We start from the raw sequence: 11,309 nt of genomic DNA, 5'->3' as shown, positions 1-11,309 counted from the left end.
TCTAACTAAGTTATTTTTTAATCCACTTGCCACTCTCCTCATTTAATGTCTGCTTGACAGGCCTTCATGTTTGTTTTAAAGTCTGACTACAGACTTCTCATGGCCAGGATCTGGTTTCTTCCCCCGCTTCTGCTTTCTCCAACTGTGTTTTGCAAAATACCATTAATTAAAAGGAGAAAACAAGACTTTTAATTTTATTGTACCTCTTCCTTATGGGTTCTTGATTTATCAAATAAGCAAAAAAAAATATCTTATTGCTTAATCATTTTAATGGATTATTTGAATACATTTCTGGCAGCTAAACAAGTAGATTCATCAGCTACCACTAACAAGATGCTGCTTTGAAGGCAAGGTCTCAAACCCCTGGAGGATACTGCACACAGCACCCTTATGGCCAGGGTATTCTTAGACCTCTTTTAACTACAACCAGGACTAGCCATAAAGCATCAGGTTTTAACAAGCCTCCCAAGGAGCACTGCTGGGTAAGTAATGTCTCTGTGAACCTTTGGGCTGTCCCCGCCAGATGCATCTGCCTGCTGCTCTGATGCTGCTTTTGCCGCATACTCTGCTGCCAGCTGCAGATCCGAGGTAATGTTGTGGACAAAACGATATCCTGAGGATCCAGCACCACGTGGACTGGCCGGGCAAGAGTTGGGAACACTGAAGAGGCAAAAAGAAAATACAGTTATTTGTTACTTCATTTATTAACAAGGCACACAGTAGTTACCCTCCAAGGTACAGTGAAGCTCTCAGGTCACGGGGAAGCAGATGTAATGGACGTACTTTTGCCCCTGTGGCTTATTCAAAGCCCAAACAGGTTGAGAAAAAAAAGCAACAGAGATAAAACTGGAATTTCTACAAAATCCTGACACTCCCCACCACACACATACTTCCTGCAATCACAAGAGAGCAGTGTTTCAAAGCATTAAACAACTCCTCTGTGTTCAGAGGAGCACTTAAAACAATGCAGGACTTCAAACAATACTGAGTGTATCAGGGATGAATACTTAACTAAACGAGTAGCTTGTTTTTATGACTTGTGAATGAACAACACACCACTCTCCTGATTACACAGGTAATATTTAATCAATCCCTCTAAGAGACAGCAGCTATGTTCTTCTACAGGATCAGACTAAAGCAGCCAGAGCAGGTATCTGCCACGAACGTCCCTGTCTAACACAACACCTGAGCTTCAGAAGATCCCACCCTGATACCACACAGCTGGAGATGGGGATTTCCTTGATCCACCAGCACACTCATAAAGGGGAGCTGCAATCACTGCATGCACACAGAGGCTAGAAAACAGTTTTGGCTAGAAAAGACACATTTGGCATCGTGGGGCCACCACAAGGTGGCATTACAGGAACAGCGACGGAGCAGGACAGGCACGAAAAAGCTGATAAAAATGCTACAAACACATAAAAGGGAGCTGTAAATTGCAACACTACTCAGGCACACAGAAATGAGTGCTACAAGACGAGAACTAATTAGAAAGGCTTGTCTAGAGATCATCCATCCTTGATTTGTGGGGGGTTGGAAGGACCGCAGAATCACAGGATGGTTTGGGTTGGAAGGGACCTTAAAGATCATCTTGTTCCAACCCCCCTACCACTGGCAGGGATGCCTTCCACTGGATCAGGTTGCTCCAAGCCCTATCCAACATGGCCTTGAAGGATGGGAGAAGATAGATGAGTTTGGGAAACTGAAATTCCTTTTTTCTGTCTCTCCCCTGTCCTGTGCTGTCCAGAATTGAGGGGTGCAAAGCCAGAAGGGCAGGATGCTCAGCCAAATCCCAGGATTACATATGTCTTCTAGGTGCAGAAAAACAGTAAACAAGAAAGTAAACCAATACACAGAAGATTTACACAGCAAAACAAGCAGCCCAAATTGTATGAAAAGATGCAAATTGAAGCCCACAGCTGGGAACCAGAATTCAGTAAAACTGGCATAAACAATCCTCTTACCAGCGAAATGTCCAATAAGTGACACAAACAAATACAGACACTGACACCCACCAGAGTACTGGGCTAAATGCTGCATAAAAAAACATAGAACATGGTTCCTCCCTCAAAAAGGTGACTGACTTCCCCCCCACACACATGTACACATGGGGATGGAGAGGAAGCAGTGAGACAACCCTTGTTTGCTCAGTGGGCAATACCTTGGGTGTATAAGCAATCTGTGAGTGTAAGGAATGACTGTTTCCTACCACAGTCCAGCCTGTAAACTGAGAAGTGCTGCTTCTCCTTGTGGTGTCTCTGCAAATGGCTGCAGTGCTGAGCTCAGCACAACCCAAACTGGTTTCTTTTAAAAGTGAATTACAGGATGGGGGGGCCAGGGGAGAGAGAACAGGCAACAGAAATATCCAGGCACAACAAACCCTTGCAATAGGGAACCCAAGCTCACCCCTCTCCCATCAACAAGCCTTGCAAAGTGCTGCACAGCACCAGGTAACCCTTTCAGTGCCCACCAACAGCCCTTGGCATTACTGGGTGATGCTGTTCAGGAGTGCAGCAGGAGGTAAAGCTTTCAGGAGGTGCAAGGTATATAACGTTGATGAGCCCATACCTATAGATCTCCCTTTGCCAGAGATAAAGGCGTTTCTTACCCAGCCTTTCAAAGAGCAGAGACCTGTTTGTGCAGGAAAATGAATCAAAGTTTGCTACTCCAAGCTAAACCACAGAAGACACTCTTGATGTCTTCGTATTCACATGAGGAGCTGGTGTGAATTTAATTATTCTGCTGTCATTTTTCAATAGCTTCTCCACATACACACTTCTTACAATGTGTAGATAATTACAAATGAAAGTCATTTTCATACATGAAACAATGACAAACTAAAAACCCAGCAATTCTTTTTATCTTTGTGTTTGGCACCCGAGCGATTATTGTAACACACAGACTGGGAATGGAATAGGATGAAACAAGAGTTTTCTGATTTTGTTCTTTGGCTGCAGAAATACACAAACATCAAACCACAGAAACAGCAGCCAAATCTCAGAACAAAGATATGGAAGTTCTCCATTAAATCCGTGCTCTGCACACAGTTGTATTTCTTGCCTTTTCCTTTTTTTTATTTTTAATTAATAAACAAATAAAACTAGATACAAGAATTTATTCCTTTCTTCGAGATCAGCAGAGCAAGTCCAGTTTTTGCTATTCAAACTCTGTTTTCTGGGGCTGATGAATTTGAAGTATGATCTCTGGCTTAAAAAACAAGCAAACAAAAACTCCTTAGGACAGCCACAGCAGTAGCCAAAGATTTGGAAGATGTATTAATCTTTTAACAGAATGGAGTCCTTTTGTCCAGGTAGATTTGCTTCCTTTCAGCCTGGATCGATGATCAAATCAAAAGAGACACAGGGACACAAAACCCACCAACTTTCAGCCACTCCATGCACAGACAGGACATGCTGCTGATTGCTCAAGCTCTCAGTCAATCACAGAGAGCTCTTCAGAGGGAAGGCAGAAAGAGCTGACTACTGGAAAAAACAAGGAGACACAATCTGTTGCCCTCCCAACATGGGACAGGAGTGAAGAAACAGTTTTACTAAAAATACCCCTTTGAGGGTTAAGTTAAAATTAAACATTAGTGCAGTCAAAAGAAAACAAGCAAACACAATGCAGTGACATCAGTTTCCTGGAGTTCCTGGAATTCTCCTCACCACCCAGAGCCGGGGACTGGCTGGGGATGCTTGCATGCACTCACACCCCCTTTAAAAATATTATGAAACAAAAAGCTTTCCCTACAAACACCTGCTTGTGCTATAAAACAAAAATGAAGTGGAAAGACAGTGATTATGATTTGTTGGATATTAATACTGCATCGATACTCAGCCATAACTTGATCCATGTTGACACTATAACCTTTTACTGAGAAAAGCACAGCCAGGTCTGCAATTTCACCCTGCTCTGACATCCTGACTTACTGCTGTGATCCATGCTTACTGTCCATGCTGGCAATCTTAGCTTACAGCAATCCAAGCTAATTTGAGTTAAGCTTGTCTGTTATGGAAGAGAGCGTTTTGGAGAGGAAACAAGTGTTTTATACCACTGAGAGACACACAGGGCATGTCAGTAAACCAGTTGCAGTTACTCACAGTCTTAATCCCATGGTACCATGGTTAATGCCCCAAAGTGCCAGAAATCTTTGATATCCACTGAAGGATTCAGCATCTGAACCTGAAACACTGACTGCAGGCGGCCACTGAGCCACACTTCCCTAAATACCGCACTGAGACTCAGCTTTAGAATGAGACTGCAACCACGTGCCGAATCACACTGGTCCTCTGCTGCATGTTTTCCATTTCATACTTAACCCTTCTTCAGTAGGAAGGCCAGAGAGATGAGGGCTGAAGGCAGTGTTTGCAGTACATTCACCCCTGTAACCAGCAGACGGCCTCTCAAACACAGGGCTTAAATGCTCTAAATCTTTGTGGCACCACAACTTACTTTCAACTCCTGCCAACAAGAACCCAGCCTTGTAAGTTCACAGTACTTGCTAGCAACAATTAACTAAGCACCAGCTCCTGGAGAGTGTGTACAATGTGCTGCATTTCTGCTGGAATGTCCAAAATCAGTTTGCTTCAAGTAAAGAATCAGCTGCAAAAATAGGATGTACCACGGTTTGCATGGTACATTCACAGCAGGACACTGTGTTTTGCTTGTCTACTCTCATATTAAAAAAAAAAAAAAAAAAAGAATAGAGCAGATCCAGAGAAGGTATTGACAGGGATAACTGGGATGATCAGAGATATGGAATGGATTTCATACATGAAAAAATAATTTAAGACAGAAGCTGAGGTGCAAGGTGACAGAGCCTATAAAAACGAAGCCAAGAGGAGGTGTTCAGCTTCTGGCCTCTTGCAACAGAAGAGCGAGTGAGTACAAAATGAAACTAAGCAGCACTTCCAAAACAAAAGAAAGTGCTTCTACGTCTGTAGCTGCACTGTGGAATGACATGCTGTAAGGCAGGGCTGATGATAAAAGTCTATGTGAATAGAAAAAGCCAGTATACAAATTCTTGGGGAAAAGAGGAAAACAAGGAAGCCATCAGGGGCTTTCTAAGACAGATGGTCAGGAAGTCCCTGCTCCAAGAAAATGGAGGCAAACTGCACCTAAGTCAGCATTACTCTGTTTTCTATGTTCTTATATGACCCCCAAGATATCCATGACAGAAACAGAATACTGAGCTACAGGGGTCTGTTCCCTGAGCACACTGAGATTCCCATGTAAAAATCTCTACACTCTCCCAATACTATGCACATTTTACAGACTAGGGGTAATAAAAATAAAAATTAAGCAACAAGTGCTTAAATGATTTATTTATGGTCATATTACAAGTCTGTGAACAATCTGGAAACTGAAACACTCCCAAACTTCAGTGCCAATTTCTCCAGAGGAGAGGCAGTACTAGAATGCAGGAGAGTTGCCCTATTACTCAATTTCATTCTTTTCTACAGGAAAGGTATCTGTAGGGATCAAGCTACAGAGGCTTAATTTAAGCCAGGTGTATGGAAAAAGCACCTGTGGCAAAGAGGAAAGATTACCTGGAATCCCAAATAAAACTGTTCACCAGCCTTGGAATCTGCATCACTAAAGAACAAAACCATGTCCAGCTTGGTGGTTTAGGATATGAGATGCACACGGCAGTGCCTTTGAGAAATGCTTGAGTGCACATTTGTGAAGCAGGTACAGAGACACAGCAGAGATAAGAGTTACAGCCTTGGCAACACTGCCAATATACAGATTGCTGTCTGGATAGGCATTTTTTAAGCCCCCATTGAGTACAAAGGAAGAATCACCATTTCTTAAAATCCTCCCCAGTCTCTTCCTCAAATGCAAATCAGAGGTGTGTTGCCCTCTGCTCAAGGACTCTGGTTAGAGAAATGCCACAAACCTCAGACTATCCCAATATTCCACTTCACGAGCCTGCAAAAAAGGGACATGAAGACACAGGGACGCTTTTTACGTGCAATAAGCAAGAATCAGGTCAAAGTACAGCCCTTGGACTTGCGAAACAAGCCTTTCCACGATACACCAATCAGCAGGAATGGGTGAGAATCCTCCGCTGCTCTCGCCTTCCCCGGCCTAGCCCCAAAATCATAACTCAAAGAAAGGCAAGTCCTTGCATGTTGCCTGTTTCAGACAGGTTTCAGAAATAATCACAAGTGGTGAGACTGCCAAACCAAGCTAGATTTTGATGTGAAAGGAGAAATGTGAGAGCTACCCTGCCTGCTTAACGCTGAAGAGAAACAAAGCTGTCGAACAAGCCACAATGAGAGAAAGTGAGCTATCCACAAAAGTTCAAATTTTTATTACTTGTCAGTGCTCCAGTGGTTCCCCTCTCTGAAAGGAAGTGACCTCACTCCACTCGTGGATTCAGTGAACTAAAATTTTATACTGACTGGGGAAGAGGAAGTGCTCCTGTAGCTGGTGACATCTGCAACCTCTCCTCCAGCACATGGCTTGGCACATCTCCTCCAGCACATGGTCCATTATCTGGAATAAACATGAGTAGAGCTCCCAAGCCCAGCACAGACTGGTGCTTCTCTTACATGATGTATATGCATCACGCTCCTTGGCTCGTGGTTTGGAGACTCAGGTGATTAAAAATAATCACCGGTCTGTCCAACTGTGGGAGCTGCCTGAGCTGCATATTCTGCCTGAATGCAGGAAGTAATGTATAACTGAGACAATGCAAAAGAGCCTGCAAAAAACGTGCCTTGGAGCTCTTCAGAGGCGTTTCAGTTCAATGGGAAGAAGGCAAGCCTGAATGAAATGGAGCAGGCAATATTTATGCATCCCATTCCAGTGAGTGAACGCATCCACTCAAGTCAGGGTTCATTCAGAGTCCCACTAAACAAACCTTTAGAGTCAATGTGCAAACTCAGATTAAATCCCAGGTGTTCTGAAACAGAGGTACATGGCTATCCCCCAGCCTGTTTAAAAGCCCTCCCTTTATCCAAGCCAAGTCTGGATCAAAGCATAGCCAGCATTTGCAGGTCTGCTGTAACATGGCTCACACACACACTTGTCATGCTTTACGGAGTAGAAGGTCAATACATAATTTATCTACTACACACATTTGTAAAGCAGTAATTACACAATGAATTTAAATGACCTGTTAAAGGCCACAAAACAAGTTGGTGGCTAAGTCAAGATAATTGCAGCTACCTCTCAGTAATTCGCTATCAGAGCACGTAACACGTTACTGAACTAATTTTGCCTAGTGAAAAAAAGGACTATAGCTTATGAAACCATGGCAATTCACTCACATCTTCTGGTTTACTAATCAAGCTTACAGAATGAAAGATGCTGATCTCTCATTATTCATACCATTAATTTAATTGAAAACTACTTACCGACCCTTCTAGTAACAGTCAGACATGGGCAGGCACATTAAGTACTAACAGTTAAAATACAGATTTGAGTCCACACACAAATATGTACCAGTTTAGCTACTAGCACAGAGCCTCACCAGACACTTTTCAAGTAGCAGTTCTCACAGGGCTATAACGACTCTTACTCCTACATGTCAAAGAATTTTTTTTACTGATAAAGACTGTGTATGTGAGCTAACTATCCATGCCCTTTCCATGAAAAAACCCAAACAAGACAAAGTGTTCAAGTCCACAGTCATTCCGGAGCAAAGATAAGCCAGAAGCAATAGTTGTAAAATATGAATAATGGCACCGACCTCCATGGTACAGCATTTAGTATTTCTTTACTGTAGTTTATACATATATATCTATATCTATCTATCAGTGAGATCACAGTTGCTTTTTAGAATAGGGAAGCATGTACAGAGAAAGAATTTAATTTTCATAAATACTAAACCCACCCTAACTCTGAGGGGCAATGCTGCAGAGAGATGCTATTTGAAAAACTGAGTTACGTTACAACTACAGGGCCATTAACACAAATTGGACAATAATAAGAGGAAAACTAAACATTGTAAATCTAATCTCCAACTCATGACTTTGAGACCAGTAACAGGCTCCTACATCACACCTTGTCTCTGTGGATCTGCTTATAATCCAAGCACAAGCCTAGACTGCAACACATATGGAGTCACATTCATGTAGCTATTGTGGATTTATCACAAAAGCAGGCAAAGCTAAGAGTTTGCAGCATAGGTGAGAAACTTCATATCACCACTGTCACCCAAAGAGGGTCCTCCAAATGCAAGCTGCAGACCCTGAAATGCTCTATCTCCCAAAAGGTAGAGCTGAATTTAACCAAACTGCACATGGTTTTTACACAGCTTTTCAATGCCTTGAACTTACTGAGAGGAGATTTGGTGTTCCTCTGCTCTTCCATACATTGTATAAAATGGCAGGCTGCTTCTACCAATTTCTTACAATCACAGTGGCCTCTTGCTTTCTGGAACATGCAAGTCTGATTTTTTTAAAAAGGAATTTTGAACTCAAAGCAGGAAGAAATAAACCCTGACTGTGTGTAACACTCACAGCATGCTGCCAACCAACATTTTCCCTTAAAGCTGTACAACAGCATTCAAAACACATCCACACACAGCCCCTCCTGGAGATAAAATACCTAGCTGAGAAAACAGTGAGCACATTTCTCCCCAGGAGCAAGCAGGAATCTTGCTTTGCAAAGCTGCTGAGGGTGGCAGGTTTGGTTTTGTTTAACTAAAGCTCATTCCCTCTCTAGGTGCTGCACTTTGCAGAGGGAAAATAAATAGGCTGGAAAAAAACCCAGAAGCTTGCAGGGGAGAACCTGCAGGGAAGCAAGTTGCAGTGTAAACAGGGAGGCAGAGCAGGGCTGGGGGTCAGGAGGGCAGGGCTGGATCTGGGAGTGCAGGTACAGCCCCTGCCCCGCACCAGGGTGGAGGCAGGAAAAGGGGGCCAGGAGCCACTTTCCAAAAAGGAAATTTCACCCTGCCCAGGATTTCCAAACTGCAATAATTTTCCATGGGCCAATCAGGGAGGAGCAAGGCAAACTCACCAAATTAGGAAAGTAAATACTAGAAGGGGGAGAGGAAGGAGGAGGAGGAGGAGGAGGAGAACCCAGCTCATGCAACCACCTCCCAAAGCCAGCGATGCGAGAGGAGCGCAGGTCCCACGCTGAGCCCTCATCAGCCCTCACAGACCTGCCCTTGGGAAGGAAGAGAGGACACTGTGCCAGACTCACCCACCACTGTGAAATCACCAAGAAAGCAGCAGAGAGCTGCCCTGAAAGCCAGATGGCCAGAATGCATAGCTACTTTGTTCTCAAAGAGCCTTCCCTTTCTCGGGCAGAAACACCCAAATGACTTTCCAAAGCCTGGCTCATAGGGCTGAGCTGCGAGTCCCTGCTGGGGGAGAGGGGGAGGTTGAAAGGGCTGAGCAGGGATGTTTACAAACGTGTCAGCCCCTCCTCTGTAAGAGGAACTCGGAAACGAAAGGGGTTTGGCAAGTGAAACCTCAGATGTCTTTTGAGGTTTTCTGAAGACTTGGCTGGATTAGCTTCTGCTTGAGACAAACGGATGCAACCATTAATCATCCTTAGTAAACACTGCGTTAGGGGCCGAGCACAATTCAACACTACCATTTCCACTTTCTCCTTGTGCAAAAGAAACATTCTCAGGGAATCAAATATCAGTTGCAGACATATGCCGGAGTCAAAAGATACAGCCTCTGTTAGTAACACAAACCACACTGAGCTGCTTTGCACAAGATGACTGAATGGAAACTCAGTACCATATGTTGGCAAAGGAACCATCCCCCTCCCCTCCCAGCAACAAGCTTCATCTAAAAAGAGAAGGTTAAATATAAACTAAAAGCAGTGCCTGAACAGAGGGCTAAAACCACAGCTACCTCCAGCCCCCTCTTTCTAGAATATCAGCACCGTACATCTGCGCAGCTCTGCAAGACCCGTGGAAAAACCCAAACAACCAAGAGCCTCCAGATCTATGCAAAACCAAACTGGCTTCATTGTGACACTGAAGTCATTCTCAGCCACCTATATTTGCATACTATTCACTGAATTAGTGGTAACTGTCAGGAGACATTTGTGTACTTTACCTTTTTACAAATGTACACACATGAAAACAACCCAAAGGCTATTGCTATTACCAGGCTCACTCCTGCTATTCTGATGCCCATCTGTTTTAAAATTCTAATACATCATCCTATACCATGAGTCTCCTTTACTTTATAAAACTTATTATACTTCAAGTAACAGATGTGACATTAAAAGATTTCACTGAAACTCTGTAACATCAATTCTTTGCTGAGAAGGAAAGAAAATATTCCAGATAGTAACTTGATGTTCAGGTTATTTGTACTGCACATCCACAATCAGATCATGTACAAAACAGGATACTGGCACAGATGCACATTCAGATTGCTACAGTCCCTCAGTACATGGTCAGCATCCTACCCCCATTTCCTTCCATTCCCAGGAAACCACATGCCAATGGCCACCCTTGTCTCTAACTCCAGATAAAGCAGCACCACCCAGCAACAACAGAATATTACTGAGATAAAAATAAAACAGGCAGCCCTAAGATAGAAAGTATTTGCCTGCTTTCTTTTTTCCATGCATATAGGTAGCTCTCAATAAATATTTCTAATTCCACTACCAAAGATAGACTAGTAACTCTATAGCTATGAAACTACAGATATCAGACTACTTTATGTTTCCCCTTGAGCCCCTTGAGCTCTTAAACACAACCCTTGTACTCTTCTTCCAGGGCAGTTTTTAGCAGTCTCCCATAATTTTGAACATCAGATATTTAACTAGTTATTTTTAATGGGGCATTTCTTGCACCAAGGATACCAAACAAAACAGGGCTGACAGACTGATGTCAGAGAACACACTGTGGATAATTAACAACTTACCTGATAGTGCCTGTGGGGGATGGGAGGGGACTGACCACGCTCCGGAGATCCGGCTCCGGGATGTGGATCTTCAGAGGTGATATTTGAGGGTAAAGTGGCCGAGGGGGAGGCGATGAGGTTTCCTCTTTTACTTCCTCTTTATGGTATAAAGATGTGAACTGGATCTTTATAACCGTGCTGGGGAATCGGAAAGTACATCTGGAAGGGAAAGAAAGGGAAAAGTCCGTTTTACACGTGAGACCGAACGTATTCAAGGGGGTTTGTATGCAATTGGTGAATCATTCATTAATTCAAACTCCACTATTCTCTATAGCATCTTTCTGCTCAGCATCCTGGGCAGAATTACTGATCATTCATAAAGTTCTGTAAATGTATCACAGTGAGTCATGGATCACCCAGTGATTAGATGCAAGCAGAAGGTTTGGGTAAGTTCAGCGATGTCCCAAGGCCACCTATTCAATC

At 43.4% G+C, this 11,309-nt stretch overlaps 2 protein-coding genes across 2 annotated transcripts in view; one reads left to right on the top strand and one right to left on the bottom strand.

Annotated features, from left to right (window-relative positions):
* RADIL (Rap associating with DIL domain) overlaps window positions 1-11,309 on the top strand; it is a 227,949-nt gene that overhangs the window by 56,952 nt on the left and 159,688 nt on the right. The gene's annotated exons all lie outside the window — the stretch shown is intronic.
* Window positions 1-11,309, bottom strand: part of FOXK1 (forkhead box K1) — a 53,750-nt gene that overhangs the window by 16,167 nt on the left and 26,274 nt on the right. Inside the window, exons 2-3 of the mRNA XM_064673203.1 lie at window positions 10,848-11,045; window positions 504-660 (exon numbers count right to left, since the gene is read on the bottom strand). Coding sequence (XP_064529273.1) covers window positions 504-660; window positions 10,848-11,045 — 355 coding nt within the window. The remainder of the gene's footprint in view (window positions 1-503; window positions 661-10,847; window positions 11,046-11,309) is intronic.

The sequence above is a fragment of the Pseudopipra pipra genome, chromosome 16, assembly GCF_036250125.1.
Source record: "Pseudopipra pipra isolate bDixPip1 chromosome 16, bDixPip1.hap1, whole genome shotgun sequence".
In the NCBI taxonomy this organism is placed as follows: Eukaryota; Metazoa; Chordata; class Aves; order Passeriformes; family Pipridae; genus Pseudopipra; species Pseudopipra pipra.
Note: the sequence above shows the minus strand (reverse complement) of the source record. Positions and strands in the feature narration are given on the sequence as shown.